The following is a 17,432-nucleotide window of genomic DNA, read 5'->3' as shown; positions in this document are numbered from 1 at the left end:
AAAAGTTTCAAGTCCTAATACTTTTCCTTCTGTTATATTGGGACTAATCATACCAGGATGTTTGCAAAAATTGTTGGATGAGGTGCTCTACCGAGAAAACTTTCCACCAGCAGCCACTGGTAAGATTAGAGTCTTATGTCATTTCCTCTGACGTTTTGAACAGATTTAGTCCAATTATTTTCTTTTGCATTACAGTAATGAGAAATATTTATACAGTATCGGTATTAGTGGTGTTTAATTTGCAACCAGAGAAAAAATGGTTTCTTTCCAAGTGATTTAAAATTTTTTATTGTATAAACCGTATGGGAGTATTTGTGCAGTCTTTATGCTAATAAATAAATGCTGAAATTATGTGGTTTCAAATGTAATACTTTGTGGCATTACACTTGAAACGGCTAATAAAACCTTCAGATTATTTTTTTTCCTTTTGATGTGGGAGCAAAGGTATTCATTAAATTCATTATTCATTAACTAAACTAACAGATCAGCTGGAAGTTATATTTTTAAACTTTGAAGCGTTACTAAAACTAGTATGCTCCTTAAAGGGATACTCCACCCCAAAATGAAAATTGTCATTAATAACTTACTGTCACGGTAGGAAATCCATTGTTTCCTCCGTGTCATGTTTTGTGTTTGTTTTTGTACTCACGTAGTCTCCATGTGCTCGTTTGGTTGATTGTTGTCACCTGTGTGTTGATTGTCTCGCTCCAGCTGATCCTCATCTCCACTCAGCTACATATACTCACTCATCTCTCTGTCTGTTGTCAGATCCTCATTCATGTCTCCACTTCCTAGTTGGATTACCGTCTTCCGTGTTCGTGTGCTGGATTGTGTTCGTGTTGTCGTCTTCGTGTCAGTGTTCCGGTCTGTTCCTGGTTTCATCCATTGACCGTCTTCACCTTCACCTTCGACTTCACCATCCAGCTCTTCTCACGCCACCGTAGACCTTCGTTTCCATTGCCTACATTCTGGACTCTGATATCAATAAACTTCTTCTGATTGCCTGCAATTGCTTCCTCCTCTTTTACCAGCCGTCACAGTAGGATCTGACCATCATGGAAGCAGCAGGCGATCGCTCCCCATCTCATCTGGAGGAGTTTCTGCAGAGAGCCGTTGGTCGTATGGATCGCCAAGACAAGGCGATAGATGAGATGGGTCGAGCTTTCCAAGCAATGGTGACGAAGGTGTCCGAGCTCGCTCTCCAGGCTCAACGACAACAACAACCGCCACCCGCTGCGCCTCCCACGCCACCCCACACACCGCCGATCGTCTCCGGAGGGATTTCCCAGTCCGAACCACGCCTCCCCATCCCTGAGAAATATGCGGGTGAGCCAAAGTTTTGTCGATCATTTCTGTCTCATTGTTCTCTGCACTTCGCCCTGCAGCCCCGCACGTTTAACACCGAGGAAATGAAGGTGGCATTCGTCTTGTCACTACTGACGGGGAGGGCTGCCCTCTGGGGGACGGCGGTGTGGGAGAACCAAGACAGCTGCTGTGCCTCGTTCCACGCCCTTTCGGAGGAGATGAGACGGGTCTTCGACCGCTCCGTCGCCGGGAGGGAGGCGGCTAGAATTCTCACGGACCTACGTCAGGAAGACAGGTCCGTAGCCGACTATTCCATTGAGTTCCGCACCCTGGCGGCGGAGTGTAAGTGGAACGAAGAGGCGCAGTGGGATCACTTCCTGCATGGGTTGGCTGACCGCATCCAACAGGAGATCCGCGCCGTCGAGCTCCCCACTTCTCTCAATGGCCTGATCGACCTCACCATCAGAGTAGACAACCGACTCGACCAAGCCGCCAGACGGAGGGGGAGAGCAGTTCTCGCGACCAGACCGGAGGCTCAGCGTCAGCGCTCAGAGGTTGCGGTCAGCCCACCTGGAGATCTTGAACCCATGCAGGTGGGGCGAGCTCGGCTCTCCCGGGAGGAGAGGATCAGGCGGAGATCCCTGGGACTTTGTTTATACTGCGGCAGCCAGGAACATCACATCCAGCGCTGTCCGGTAAAAGACCAAGCCCGATAGTAAAACGGAGGCTACTATCGGGTGGGATCTCTGCCAGGAAGACCTCATCTACATCGACACTCCTTCCGGTGAGTCTACGGTGGTCCACCCACGCACTCGATCATCACGCTTTGTTGGATTCTGGGGCAGAGGGTAGTTTCATGGACTTTAAGTTTGCTACTAAACTCAACATTCCTCTCACCTCCCTCAAACACCCCATTGCACCTTTTGCACTCAACGGACACAGACTGCCAGTCATCACACAGACCACTTTACTGGTTTTCTCTCATCACCTCTGGCAACCATACGGAGGAGATTTCATTTTACATCACGGACTCACCTCAATCCCCCATTGTTCTCGGTCACACCTGGCTCCAGAAACACAACCCCAGGATCGATTGGCGCCTCGGATCTGTGGTTAGCTGGAGCGAGGAGTGTCATTTGTCTTGTCTTTTGTCTGCTGGTGTTAATGTTTCTGAGTCTGTGTTTCAGGGGGAAGCAGTGGATTTGGCTAACGTGCCCGCGGAGTACCACGACCTGAAGGAGGTGTTCAGTAAGTCTCGTGCTGATTCTCTTCCTCCTCATCGTCCCTATGACTGTGCGATAGAGTTATTGCCAGGAACTTCTCCGCCTAAGGGCAAGTTATATTCTTTGTCTATTCCAGAGACGGCGGCCATGGAGAAATATATATCCAGTTCTCTAGCAACTGGGTTCATCCGCCCTTCTTCTTCTCCAGCGGGGGCGGGGTTCTTTTTTGTGGGAAAGAAGGACGGATCCTTGCGACCTTGCATTGACTACCGAGGGCTGAACAACATAACGGTAAAGAATACCTATCCTTTGCCGCTTATGTCTTCAGCTTTTGAGAGGTTGCAGGGAGCGTCCGTTTTCACTAAATTGGACTTACGTAATGCTTATCATTTGGTCCGCATCAGGGAGGGGGATGAGTGGAAGACTGCCTTTAACACCCCTAGAGGCCATTTTGAGTACTGCGTGATGCCTTTCGGGCTAACGAACTCGCCGGCAGTCTTCCAAGCACTCGTTAATGACGTGTTTGCGAGACATGGTCGATCTGTTCATATATGTTTACCTGGATGACATATTGATTTTTTTCTTCGTCTCTCCAGGAACACGTGCAACACGTACGACAAGTGCTTCTGCGGTTGCTAGAGAATGGATTGTTTGTCAAGGCGGAGAAATGCGTTTTTCATGCACAGTCTGTTTCTTTTCTAGGACACATCATTTCGACTGAGGGTGTTCGCATGGATCCTGAGAAGGTTAAGGCTGTGGTAAATTGGCCATCCCCAGAGTCTCGCAAGGCCCTGCAGAGGTTTCTGGGGTTCGCCAATTTTTACCGGCGTTTCATTCGCAATTTCAGCCAACTAGCCGCTCCTCTGACCGCCTTGACCTCCCCTAGTTTGACGTTCAGGTGGTCAAACGCAGCCGAGGCTGCGTTTGCCAAACTGAAAAGCTGCTTTGTTTCAGCTCCCATTCTCGTCACCCCTGATCGCTCACGTCAATTCATAGTGGAGGTCGACGCGTCAGAGGTGGGGGTAGGAGCAGTGTTGTCCCAACGCGCATCCTCAGACGGAAAGGTGCATCCTTGCGCGTATTATTCTCACCGTTTATCTCCTGCGGAAGTTAATTATGACATTGGCAATCGAGAGTTGTTGGCAGTCAGACTTGCACTGGAAGAATGGCGTCACTGGCTTGAAGGGTCGGGTGTACCTTTCATTGTATGGACGGACCATAAGAATCTCGAATACATTAGAACCGCCAAAAGACTTAACTCCAGGCAGGCTCGGTGGGCATTGTTTTTTTTCGGTCATTTCGATTTTACACTTTCTTACCGGCCGGGTTCCAAAAACATCAAACCCGATGCTTTATCCCGTCTTTTTGAGCGTTCCGATCGTACTGCTACTCCCGAGCCCATTTTACCGGGGACCATCATTATCTCCGCGCTCAGATGGGAGGTCGAATCGAAGGTGTTGACTGCCTTAGAAGGGGTAACCCCCCGGCTCGTTGCCCACCGAACCGATTGTTTGTGCCGGAGGGGTTACGGTCAGACGTTCTCCAGTGGGGTCATTGTTCCAGTGTTGCTTGTCACCCAGGGGTTAGTAGAACTAGGTTTCTAGTCAAGCAACGATTTTGGTGGCCTGGTATGGCTCGTGACGTCCACGACTTCGTCTTTGCTTGTTCAGTTTGCGCTATTGGTAAGACTTCCAATCGACCTCCAGATGGGTTACTCTTACCGCTGTCTGTCCCTTCGAGACCCTGGTCCCACATTTCGCTAGATTTCATTACCGCCCCTCCCGCCCTCTAAGGGCAATACGGTGATTTTAACCGTAGTGGACCGGTTCTCGAAGGCGACTCATTTTATTCCCTTGCCCAAATTACCATCAGCCAAGGAAACAGCGGTAGCTGTCATTGACCACGTCTTCCGTATACATGGCCTTCCGACAGACGTTGTTTCTGACAGGGGTCCCCCAATTTGTGTCCAAATTTTGGCGAGAATTTTGTAAATTGTTAGGAGCGACTGTTAGTCTTTCTTCCGGGTTCCATCCCCAGAGCACATGGTCAAACCGAGCGAGCCAATCAGGATGTCGAAAGGGTTTTGCGATGTTTGGCTTCCAATAATCCTTCGTCGTGGTGTCAGCAACTCTCAATTGTGGAGTACGCACACAATTCTTTACCAGTGTCATCTACGGGCATGTCTCCATTTAAATGTAGTTTAGAGTACCAACCACCTAATTTTGTCAGTACGGAATCCGAGGTTTCGGTCCCCTCCGCACACGCACTAGTCCAGAGGTGTCACCGCACCTGGACCAGAGCTCGCAGAGCTCTGCTCCAGGCTAGGTCGCGCACCAAGGCTAAGGCCGATCGCTACCGGTCGAAGCCTCCCCGTTACGTCGTCGGTCAAAGAGTGTGGCTTTCTACCCAGAATATTCCTATGCGTTCCGTTTCGAATAAGCTTGCTCCCAAATTTATTGGCCCGTTTTCTGTTACCAAAATCATTAATCCAGTAACAGTGCGTCTTAGCCTTCCTCCGGCGTACAGGAGGGTTCATCCCGTGTTCCATGTGTCCAAAATTAAACCGGTGATTTTTTCCCCGTCTTAACCCGCCTGCCCCGGTTCCCCCCCCGCCTCGTATCGTTAATGGGGAAACCACATATTTGGTTAATCGTATTCTGGACTCTAGACGGAGGGGACGCGGATTTCAGTACTTGGTGGATTGGGAAGGTTACGGTCCGGAGGAGAGAAGGTGGGTTCCTGCTCGGGACATACTGGATCACCGCCTTATTGATGATTACAATCTACAGGTAAAGCAGGCTGGGAACGTCAGGTGACGTCCTAGGGGAGGGGGTACTGTCACGGTAGGAAATCCATTGTTTCCTCCGTGTCATGTTTTGTGTTTGTTTTTGTACTCACGTAGTCTCCATGTGCTCGTTTGGTTGATTGTTGTCACCTGTGTGTTGATTGTCTCGCTCCAGCTGATCCTCATCTCCACTCAGCTACATATACTCACTCATCTCTCTGTCTGTTGTCAGATCCTCATTCATGTCTCCACTTCCTAGTTGGTTTACCGTCTTTCCGTGTTCGTGTGCTGGATTGTGTTCGTGTTGTCATCTTCGTGTCAGTGTTCCGGTCTGTTCCTGGTTTCATCCATTGACCGTCTTCACCTTCACCTTCGACTTCACCATCCAGCTCTTCTCACGCCACCGTAGACCTTCGTTTCCATTGCCTACATTCTGGACTCTGATATCAATAAACTTCTTCTGATTGCCTGCAATTGCTTCCTCCTCTTTTACAAGCCGTCACACTTACCCCCATGTCGTAACCCCCCAAACCTGTAAAAGCTTTGTTCGTCTTCAGAACCCAATTTAAGATATTTTGAATGAAAACCGGGCGGCTTGTGACTGTCCCATAGACTGCCAAGTAAATTACACTGTCAAGGTCCAGAAAATTATCCCCAGAAGTCCATTTGCCATCAGTGGTTCAACCGTAACGTTATGAAGTGATGAGAATACTTTTTGAATGCGAATAAATAAATAACGACTTTATTTTATCCGCACTGCTGATACGAGCTTAAGCTGCCTGCGTTCCACTCATATTCTCAAATGGTGCTACGGTGATGTGGAGAGAGACAGACAGAGGAGACAAATTGTTGAATAAAGTCGTTATTTTTGTTTTAGTCGCATACAAAAAGTATTCTTGTCGCTTCATAATGTTACGGTTGAACCACTGATGGCAGATGGACTATTCTGACGATACTTTTCTGGACCTTGACAGTGTAAATGTAAAAAATAATTTTGGGGTGGAGTATCCCTTTAAATGTTTACAGTACATTTATAACATAATGACGTATTGTTTCCTTTAATTTCTTTTAGTTTTCTTTACTTGATATTAAATTTACCTTCATAAAACCCACAGGAACCCCGAATTCACTTTATAAAATTGTATTTGATTTGTTTGCTGGCTGGCTTAATGGTCAGTTTATATTTGTGTCCTACCTTATTAGGGCCTGTATGAATGCAGTCACCATCTGCGTGGCATCCCCCATTATTACCATCCAGGCATGGATTAATGGCTTCAAAGACACACACACTCATTAACACGTATCAAATGCAATAAGTTTGTTTCATTTGGAATACACAGCACTGCATTCACAGTAAATATATTGTGTTTCTCCTGGACCTCAAACCCAGGAAATTGGTACTGTAAGTGTCAGGGACTACCAGTTGTGTACACTACCCTTCAAACTGGATATTAAACTGACATACACACTTACAAACGCATACTTTTCCATCGCCTGCATAACCTGGGTGGCACACACACATTCTCCGTCCTGGGAGAGTTCGCTTGCACACGGCGTGGACAGAGCAGCCACCGTTATTCTCTGCACATGCGTCCACCGCTTGGATTGGAGATAACACCATATAGTACATTAAACCACCATTTAGACTCATTGGCTACAAATGTTATTTGACAGCAGTGTTTGAATGTTGCTTGAGATGCTTACCTGTGCAATATGTGCCGTTGCCTTTAAATCCTGCAGCACAACTACAGTAATATGTACTGTCCACCACGTTCAGCAAGCAGCTACAACAAACATCAAACCCAAGTCATATTTACGCAATATTTAAAGAGCATAGAAAGTATGAATGTCACAAAAGCAAATCCAGGTCACATTTTACAAAAAGTTAAAAAGTGCTTAATTAACTGTAGATAATGTCTTTGCAATTAGTTTTTTTTTAAGAAATAAAGCTCAAGTTTATATCTGCAAGACCAGTATTTAGACAAGTATTTAGTTAGATTTTTTTAAGGTAACATTTCACCCAAATTCACATTACCATTCAAATGGTAGGATTTTTTTCAAGAAATCAATATTTTCTGACAGCAAGGACATACATTCATCCATTTTAATAATTTGCAATCATTTTTGAAGGATCATGTTACATTAAAGACTGACGGCTGAAAATTCAGCTTTGCCATCACAGTTAAACATTACATTTTAAAATGTATCCAGGACACTTCTTTCAAACTAATATTTTATAATATACTTGTTTTTACTGTATTTTTGATCAAATAAATGCAGCTTTGGTGAGAATAGGAGACTTATTTAAAAAACACTTAAAAATCTTAACAACCCCAACAAGTAAAGCAAAAGATAATGCCTATTTTATTATTCTTGGAGAATGAAAACAGTAATATTGTGTGGAAAAAATAATGTAAAAAATTTAAATTGAAAGATATTTTTGTTTTGATTTTGAAGTGTAATATGACATGATCTCTACAGGTTTTGTGTGATATTCCCAAGAATGTAGTACTGTAAACTTACTTGGCACTACTGTGGCATTTTCCTCCGCACATATCTGATGTAATAGCTGAAAATAGTCAACATAAATTATCAATTTTTATTTACAGATTACATTTAATATATACTCAGATGGTGCAAGGCATCCAAATGTATGCATCAACATTCATGTGACAGGTGAGCATCATACCAACATTGCAGTTTATTCCTCTCCAGCCCAGATTACATGTACAGCTGCCGTCTCCATCCACACCGTCTTTGCAGCGTCCGTTGACACACTTACACTCTAAACAGATAATAATGCATATGCAAAATTTGTATGAGCTAATTGTTTACAGAGTATGTAGTATATGAAAGTATGAGCTTTTAAATGTTTAATACCTTGATCACAGTGAATTCCATATTTTCCAGCTTGGCAAGTCTCACACGCGGTGCCGTTAAATCCCTGGTTACACTGACAGATGCCTGTGCCATTGATCCCATCTACACACACACCGTTGCCAAAACAGGACTGACCTTCTGGCCCAGGACACTTCTCGCAGGTAATACCATAATAACCTGCACAACACTTTCTTACCTGCAAAGAGAGAGAAACGTCTCGGTTACGTACGGTAACCCTCGTTCCCTGAAGGAGGGAACGGAGACGTCACGTCGGTGACCGACTAATTGGGATATCGCTTCGATAGACCGATCTACTTCGAGTGTAAACTAAACGAGCCAATGCACATTGGCATGCAATTATTGCATCCAGCTGCCGCTGATCACAGTGTGAGTATAATAAGGCAGCAGGTGCAATGCATACCAGGTTTTCGCTGAGGAGCCAAGCCGTCATGTCTCCGGTGACCGACTAATTGGGATCCCTACCAAAGCGCAAAAGGTGCTGCCCCTTCCAGTGCCCTGTGTGAGCTGCCTGCGCCCCTATTAGGTGTAGGCCGGGGCTCGGAACAAGTCGTTCCACTCACCATTGTCAAAGTACTACCTCACTGGGTGAGATTGGATAACACTGGGGAAACGTACCCATTCCCCTTGGAACAGGGACGCTGCGGAAGCCCCATCCTTCCCGAATGAGTTTTCGGAAGCAAATACATCCGTTTAGGTGTATATGGAGAAATTTGAGGTGATTCAAACCCTCTTGGGAAGGCAGAAGTGGTTCGCAGCTCCGAGATGTTCATCTTCCCGCAGTGGGAACATGACTCATCCACGAAGGCCACCTCAGCGTGCTTGATGCCCAGACACGTGAGACAGCGATCGTGACTGTCACCCGTTGCTAGGTAACGACCGCACCCAGAAACGCATGGGTGAAACGGCATCCTTATAAGGACGATCCGTCGTCTTTACAAAGACGCACCCGTGAAGCTCTTTTAGAGAAATTTGCTCTTTAGGAAATGCTCTTTTAGTGCTGAGGTGCACAGGGGAATTGGCCGCTTGCAACACGACAGGGGGTAGTGCAGCCTGAAGTGTGCAATCCACTCGACGCTGGAACGACCACCGCTGAAGCACCGTCTCGCCAACACACAAAGCTTCCGAGAGCGTGCTGAACTCGTAGTTCACAGCAAAGAAAGCGAAAAGATGGTATGCATTGCACCTGCTGTCTTATTATACTCACGCTGTGATCAGCGGCAGCTGGATGCAATAATTGCATGCCAATGTGCATTGGCTCATTTAGTTTAGTTATCCCAATTAGTCGGTCACTGACGTGACGTCGAGAGTGACCGACTGAAAGGGAACGGTTTCTGTTATCTGCCTTATTTTTAACATATACTGTAAGAGGACATGGCCATTTGTAACTGGAATGTACGAAGCTTCCGGTGTCATCTGCTTCTAGTTATTTTTTGCTGTACAAAACAGCTTGTTATGCTGCTTGATATTGCAAACTAATACTTATCTTACTTTAATGTACCGCTATATTATAAACACAATGATTTTCAGTGCAAAGTTTTTCAGCACTTCGTTATTCTTATATACCCATAGCGGCTAATGAATTGCAAGTCTCGTACATTCACAGAAATTAGCTTACTTTCAAGATATTATCATGTCAAGCACACTGAAAGGTTTTTTTTTTTTTTCTCCAGAAAGCTCTGGCTGTTTGTGATTGTGAAAAGTGAATGAATGCATCTTGTACATACAATGTTGACTTTCTCACAAGAAACTTTGCATCCGATGGTCAGCAGTGTCTCTCCATGGTATACTCGACTATACATGCATCTTCTCTTTCGGCTCATCTGAGAACAAACAATGAATAGGAAAATTTTCAAGGTTGTGTATTTTATTTTTTTTCCATAGGGAATGTGGAAAGATTTATACTCCTTTTTACTCCTTTGTGATTTCAATTACAATTTTTCAAATAAAAATATACTCAAATTATTCTCTTACTAAAGAAATCAACATGTCTAAATTGTCCATTTGTAATCAAACTAATATCAAATTATACAGTGTAAATATATTTTTAAAATGGCAAATTTACAATTTTACAAGTAAATCATAAAATGACCATCTTAATAATATGAAATATTGGCATCCAAACACTTTTCTTTCTTTGGACCATACTGTACACTCACCAGTCTTTTTGTTCCTGAAGGGCAAGGGTTCTCAGTTGGGTGGAAACAGTCCATGCAGCGTCCCTACAGATACAATGTCCATATTTAGATTTGATATTTACAGGATAGAAGTAAAAATGACCAGGTAAAATGGTTAAATAGATATTTTGCACCGTGATAATTTTGGTGGTAGCTCTGTCACAGCGGTTGCTGGGAATGCTCAGGACTGCAGACACGGTGTGGATCACACCTTTACTGGTCTCTATATCAGTCACGTTCACTTCAGCCTCATTTACAAGCAACTATGACAGAAAAAAAAAATGTATATTTATAGAAGACTTAGCATTTGATTTACTAAGCTGACTTTAAATAATTTAGCACTGACTTACTTTCTTATCTTGCCGAAAAATTCTCAGTTGGTACGAAAAGCCAAGCATGGTATCTTTATACAATCCATCCACCAAATCTCCATCTTTTAGAGTCTCATTTATTATAATGTGATACTGGGTCACATTCAAATCCTAGAAACAAATACACAAAATTCATGATGCAAAAATTAGACACCATATAACTAATATCACTAAGGCTGTGTATTTTAGTGTGTTTGTATAATACCATTGACTCCTTGCCCATTCTACTGATGTATTCTTTGATTGCGCTGTCTGTTGGAGCAAACACAGTAAAGCCTGAAGACTCCTCCATTTCATTAGTCAGGTTGTGTTTCTGGATAAATGCAAAAAAAAAAAAAAAAAAGTTAAGTTCAAAAACAATTCCAAGCCATATGTAGAGGATGATTATTTTAATTTGTGGTGTGGCAGGCCTACAAGACTTAGACAAATTAGCTGACTCACCAAGAGAGAGCTGCGGAAGAGAGAGAGATCAGGCCTCTGACTCAACACTTCCAGTAAACCTTCACTCATCTGTCGCTCAGGCATCAACACCTAGAGTGAAAAACAGTGGCAGTTCTTCAAGCTGTGTGTATGTCATTACTTTATCAGTAAGTATGCACTTTATTTTAAGTTTGCACTTTATTAAGAAACACAAGTTTGCATAACCTTTTCTGTGTACACAATTACACAACTGTTAGTAAACGAGACCCACTGTTGTACTAGATTTTATTTAAAGAAAATACTCTAGGGTCATACTTTGTCAATAAAATGGATAACTCCATTCTTTGCTGCCATATCTCCATAAGTTATTTTTCCTCCTGCGACAATAGTGGTCTGAATAAAAAGACAAACAGAGGACATGATAAAGAAAATATCTTGACGGAGTTGAATGACAGACAAAATTGTACTGGGATTAATTGAAAAGAAAATATATTTCCCTCTTACATCATTGGTTGAGTAAACAGGAAGTGTCCTTTTTAAAAGGGAAAGCAGTCGTGGGGAAGGGGATGCACGGAGATCGCTGAGAGCATATAACCCATTAACAATGTGATTTCTGTGAGAAAAAAACAACAAAAAAACACTATTATAACAATGTAAAAAAAATTGATTAATCATTATAAAAACTATTGAAATATGACCAATTAGCTGATGTGGTTGCATGACAATTATGTGCCATTACTTGATGAGACTTGGAAGGTTACTGCGGGTCATCCAGAAGTCTTTGTCTTCTTGACTCAGTTTCTCTGTTGCCTGAGCCGATGGGACGAAGAGTGTGTAATTTTCTGTCTCTGATATCAGTTGAGAAAGATCCGTTTGCTGGAATATTCCAGATACCAGATCTTATTAGGAACTCAAACATCATTTATACACAATTAGCCTTGAAAATCTGGACATAACATTAATAATAATAATGATATTAATAATAATAAATCTCAATTACTTACATTTTAGACACAATATTACCAGTTACTTTGTCTATTTTTGTTCCAAAACAAATCCACAGCAAAACTGTTGGATGTCTCAGAGTAGTGACATAACGTAATGAAATGAATCAGTGTTTTTGAACAGACTAAAGGAGTGAATGATTCATTGACTCACTCGTTTAGTTCCCAAATGAATCTGTGTTTCTGAGTGAATTGCTTAAATTAATGATTCCTTGACTCGCTAATAAACAGTAACTTGTCACCACCTAGTGGTGTAATAATGTAATCTGCAGAAAGAGTCAATAAAAACGCCCTAAAACTAAAAGTATGGAATCGGTCAGGAACGTGCAAACACAAACAAGTGATACAAACCGAAAAAGCTTAATTTCGTGGACTATATATTAGCAGTCTCTTAAAATACTGCTTGTCCAATCATATTCAAGGACCAGAACTGTTGTATAAATAGGGTGAATTATGGTAATTGGGACATTTTCCCCCCAGTCATCTCTATGCCAAAAAGTCCCATTTGAATTAACACTCTGTTTTCAAGAAAATTTTGACTCTAAAAACACAAATTACCAAGATCCAGAGGTTGAATTCTAGAAGATTGGGGTTTGTTACCACCTCCTGCAAAAACAAAATGAAACAACTAATGAATAATGTTATACAAATATAATTTTTAAGTAATAACAGTTTTTGAATAACATACAGTATAAGACAGCATAAACCTGACCTCTGTATAACCTCAACAAAAAAGAATAGAAAAATAACCCAAAATCATATACAGTACCTGTGCTAGGGTTCCATAACAGATTTTTCCATCACCAGCATAATCGTCCTCACACACACACTGCCATCCACCAGGGTTCAAAAACCGGCAGGTGGCCTGTGAGGAAACAGGAAAATTATAGAATTCGCCATATATACATTGTATGAAAAATGTGTGCAGTTCTATGATGACTTGTTTGAGCCCTCACCAGGAAATGACATCCACCCTTCTGCACCACACACTGATTGACAGGTTCACAATCCCTCCCATTGCCGTGGTAACCATTTTTGCAAGCACAGTCACTCTAGGGTAGATTATCAATCATAAAAAATCCTGTAAATTCAAATAGATGGGGTTCGGGAATCACAATGCCCCCCTCACCTGTCCTGGGCCTACATAGATGCAAGTGGCATTGGGGTGACACCCTCCTCTGGATGGATCCAGACAGTTATTGATGGCCTGGCACTCATCTCCATCTTCTCTCCATCCGCTCAGACACTGGCATATGTGTTTGCCTGGACCAGTCTTTATGCATTTGGCCTGAGAACAAAAGAGAATAAACATGCTATCATAACATGATAACATTAAACACAAGCACACAGATGCATCAGACTTACATTGATGCTGCAACCTCCACGACGTGGCAAAGCGCAAGGATCGCTTTCCACACACATGTATCCATCCCCTTGGAAACCAGGCTTACACACGCACCTAAAATCACACATTTACATTTATGCATTTAGCAGACGCTTTTCTCTAAAGTGACTTACAGTGCATTTAGGATATACACTTTTTTTTTTTTTTTACCTAACATGTGTTCCCGTGGGAATCGAACCCAAAACCTTTTGCACTAACGCAATGCTCTACCACTGAGCCACAGCAACACAATGCATCACTGATATTTTCCTTTCTTAAAACTTTTACTTTTTTTTTTTTATATATCTAATAATGATGGTCCCCTTGCAAAGGACTCCCTTACTGCACTAAAAAAGCAGCTATACATGTAAAACTAATTTATTATGTGTGATATTAAAAATGAAATAGTTAAATCTGGACATCATTGTAATAATAACATTGTGATTTTAAAATGAATTAAATATGGACATCAGCATAATAATAATAATGATTATATTATTATTATTCAGAAACACTATTAATAATTCAAATGTGTTTATAAAAAACAGTTATATTATGCATATTATGCAGAGCAATATTATGGATAGAGGACTCATATAAGACTCACTTATGATGTGTAAAAAAAGCATTTTGAGATTAAAAGTGAAATAATTAAATTTGGACATAATTATAACAAAATAAAAATAAAATAAAACAAAACATTACTGTCTTTGTTAAACAGACACTCACGTGAATGCTCCCTTATTGGACACACAGTTAGCATGAGCATGGCAGGGCTGGTTGGGCCCGCACAGCTGGGTCTGCTGCTCGCAGAACTCTCCGGTATAACCTTCTTTACAGGAGCCCTGCTTGCATTTACCACTGGCCTCTGGACGGTTATCACACACGCCGTGTATGCATCCACAGGCTGGTGTTAGGAGGGATGCAAAGAAAAATTGTTACTAAACATCTGGAATATTCCCAAACCCCATGCTATGAGTCGGTGAAGAAATAAATTGATACTTTTGTCACAGGACAGGCCATATTTGTTGGAGTCGGCACAGTACTGGCACCGTGATCCTTTGAAATTGGGCTCACACTGGCATGTGCCGTTTCCATCGATGCCCTCTGAGCACTACAACAAGAGAAAAGATAAGTCAAGACCTTATGACATATGAAAAAATTCTGAATTGTACAGTATGCATGCATGTAAATGTGCAAGGGGTTTACCGTCCCATGAGAGGAACAGGGGGCAGTGAAACCACCCGGGCACGGGGAACAGTCTGGTCCAAAAAAGCCTTTACAGCAACGAGGGGTCTGGTCAAGACAAATAATGGCTAATTTGACTGGATCAGATTAACCAGCAAAGCTAGATGCAGTTGCAAGTTATTTCATATGCTCTAGTATTAAACGCAGTTATTACACAGCTCTGAGGAATACTTGATTTTGATTGGTCAGTCGTGACATTCTGAGGTATATTATCCCTGGATAACAACCTGTAAAAGCTAATAACACAGGCTCATCCGGGTAACAGCAGTCGGTGCTGTACTCTTGCTTGAACTATTTTTGTTCTTGGTGGAAGCTTTCTATTTGTTTAGCTAATAAAATATGAAAACTCGATTCAAAATGGTGTACAATTGTTTAATTATGTCATCCTGGTATCGCGGACTCGCTCTCGTTTCATACAAACGCAGCTCTTGCCATTTTGCTACGATTGTTTTGTATGCTGTAATGGATTATAAGAGAACTAACAAACTGGTAAGGTTTTAAAACATTTTCATCTTAATTTTTTTATTGCCTTAACTATTTTGTGGTGAAATGTGCAATATGTGGTTTGCCTGCACCTTTTCTCTTACATGCCTGTTTAGTTTGAATTTGCTGCTTGCTCGCAACTGCTGTCTTCACGGAAGCTTTGCATTCAAATATTTTAACTCAAATCAATATTTCGCATCTAATTATTCACTTATGTGGCAAGTAGCCGTGTAATAAGTAGGATAATGTACATCCAGCCGGTTGTTCTCGCAGAATAAACCCTGACAGGGTGATCAGGACCCCGACGCGAAGCAATACTAGTAAATCAAATACTCACAGTCTTTGTTTCATTGCAGAAGAGGGAACAGCCAAGGGTGGGTATGCTTATGCCAAAAGTCTCCTTTTTGAATACACAGCCTCTGGTGAATACATCCTGAGTATGAGGAGACCACAAACGGGTTAGAAAAAAAAAATAAAAAAAATAGTTCACCTAAAACTGAAAATTAGCTAAAATGTGCTCACCCTCGGGCCATTCAAGATGTACACAAGATTGTTTCTTCATCTGAACAAATGTGGTGAAATTTAGCATTACATCACTTGCTCACCAATGGATTCTCTGCAGTGAATGGGTGCCATCAGAATTAGAGTCCAAAAAGCTGATAAAAATATCACAATAATCCACAAGTAATCCAGACAACTCCAATCCACCAATTAACATATTGTAATGAGGAAAAATCTGCATCTTTGTAAGAAACAAATCCATTATTAAGTTTTTTCACCAAATGATAACCGTTTTTGCTTGTAAACGTTACTTTGAAAGTAATATTATGGATAGAGGACTTGGTCTGAATTTAAAAAACATGTTGATAAATTTGTTTGTTACAAACATGCATATTTTGCTTCAAAAAACATTGATTGATGGACTGGAGTCAGATCACAGATTATTGTGATGTATTTATCAGCTGTTTGGACTTTCATTTTGACGGCACCCATTGCAGAGGACCCATCGGTGATAGGCAAGTGATTAATCAAGTAAATTCACAGGAAGAAAAAATCTTTTCTATATTAAAAATGGGGTGGGTGTTGGTATTTTTTTGGGTTAAATGTTTCTTTGTTTTAGTTATGATTCTTAACTGATTTGATAGAAAAGGTAACATTTAAAACAAAGTATTTATTTATTTCTTTACTCAAGCTTTGCTGTTTTAAATCATAGCATGCACTAATGGTTATTTCTGAACAAGTTACCAGTGATTCACCAGTTGGACAGGTAGATTTGGAGACAAGTGTACAGCTAACACATGAACCCTGTAACAAAAAGACAAAAAGACACACCCTCTCGTGTCAGTTTGGTAATGATCACTTGTTGCAAACGAAAGGGAGGTGGCCAATCTATTGTGCATGTAAAAGAACAAACAACAGTTTTAAAGATGAACAGCTTTCATGAACAATGCCCCCTTCTGGCATTGTTTTGGTAGACCCACAGTGTTTATGCAGTCAACCTGTGAATTGCTTATTGTAGGTGTCTTTAAACACTGAACTCAGTGTTTAAACACTGGGCAGAAAGCTGTATTTATATCTTAGCTAAATCGCTATGACTGGTCACCACAAATACGGCTTACCTTATAAATATTGGTTTCTTTGATGTCACACCTGTGAGGTATGATGGGCTCTATAGATGGAGGGATTAGAATCCCCTCCAATGAATGAAGGCGGCCGTTCTTCGCTTCAACATCCAGTTCCAGAACCGACTCCCCATTGACCAAGATCTGCCCCTATATGTAAAAGAATCAGCACATTAACTTTTAACCACTAATATTTGACCATTAGAATGTGTATAAATATGTATACATTTTGTGTTACTTTTCAACAGTACAGTAAATTTTTAAATCTAAAAAACTTATTTTTCCTAAACAGGTTTTTTTTAATTTAGTTTTAGTTAGTTAGTCACGTGAGATGCAATAAAGCAAACACTTATACTGTAGTTTGAATAGCAAAAGAAAGTGAACTACTTCCCCCATATTTGCTAAAATATAAACTTGCTGAAATATGGTGGTAAAACATGACTAGATGAAATACGTTTAGGTTTATGTCTCTTAAATGCATGTGGACAAATATAATCTATTTCAGTTAAATA

General features: G+C 41.7%; 1 protein-coding gene across 1 annotated transcript in view; it reads right to left on the bottom strand.

Moving 5' to 3' along the window:
- LOC109075709 (stabilin-2-like) overlaps positions 1 to 17,432 on the bottom strand; it is a 37,641-nt gene that overhangs the window by 11,313 nt on the left and 8,896 nt on the right. Inside the window, exons 16-41 of the mRNA XM_042736326.1 lie at positions 16,918 to 17,070; positions 16,544 to 16,603; positions 15,636 to 15,731; positions 14,777 to 14,863; positions 14,570 to 14,681; positions 14,297 to 14,474; positions 13,549 to 13,642; positions 13,313 to 13,471; positions 13,140 to 13,235; positions 12,953 to 13,048; positions 12,742 to 12,789; positions 11,919 to 12,055; positions 11,684 to 11,792; positions 11,495 to 11,572; positions 11,201 to 11,290; positions 10,965 to 11,072; positions 10,739 to 10,870; positions 10,523 to 10,651; positions 10,371 to 10,433; positions 9,939 to 10,034; positions 8,194 to 8,389; positions 8,003 to 8,098; positions 7,837 to 7,882; positions 7,018 to 7,097; positions 6,787 to 6,912; positions 6,509 to 6,585 (exon numbers count right to left, since the gene is read on the bottom strand). Coding sequence (XP_042592260.1) covers positions 6,509 to 6,585; positions 6,787 to 6,912; positions 7,018 to 7,097; positions 7,837 to 7,882; positions 8,003 to 8,098; positions 8,194 to 8,389; positions 9,939 to 10,034; positions 10,371 to 10,433; positions 10,523 to 10,651; positions 10,739 to 10,870; positions 10,965 to 11,072; positions 11,201 to 11,290; positions 11,495 to 11,572; positions 11,684 to 11,792; positions 11,919 to 12,055; positions 12,742 to 12,789; positions 12,953 to 13,048; positions 13,140 to 13,235; positions 13,313 to 13,471; positions 13,549 to 13,642; positions 14,297 to 14,474; positions 14,570 to 14,681; positions 14,777 to 14,863; positions 15,636 to 15,731; positions 16,544 to 16,603; positions 16,918 to 17,070 — 2,742 coding nt within the window. The remainder of the gene's footprint in view (positions 1 to 6,508; positions 6,586 to 6,786; positions 6,913 to 7,017; positions 7,098 to 7,836; positions 7,883 to 8,002; positions 8,099 to 8,193; positions 8,390 to 9,938; positions 10,035 to 10,370; positions 10,434 to 10,522; positions 10,652 to 10,738; positions 10,871 to 10,964; positions 11,073 to 11,200; positions 11,291 to 11,494; positions 11,573 to 11,683; positions 11,793 to 11,918; positions 12,056 to 12,741; positions 12,790 to 12,952; positions 13,049 to 13,139; positions 13,236 to 13,312; positions 13,472 to 13,548; positions 13,643 to 14,296; positions 14,475 to 14,569; positions 14,682 to 14,776; positions 14,864 to 15,635; positions 15,732 to 16,543; positions 16,604 to 16,917; positions 17,071 to 17,432) is intronic.

The sequence above is a fragment of the Cyprinus carpio genome, chromosome A4 (assembly GCF_018340385.1).
Source record: "Cyprinus carpio isolate SPL01 chromosome A4, ASM1834038v1, whole genome shotgun sequence".
Taxonomy (NCBI): domain Eukaryota; kingdom Metazoa; phylum Chordata; class Actinopteri; order Cypriniformes; family Cyprinidae; genus Cyprinus; species Cyprinus carpio.
The sequence above is the reverse complement of the archived record's forward strand: the minus strand, read 5'-3'. Positions and strand labels throughout refer to the sequence as shown.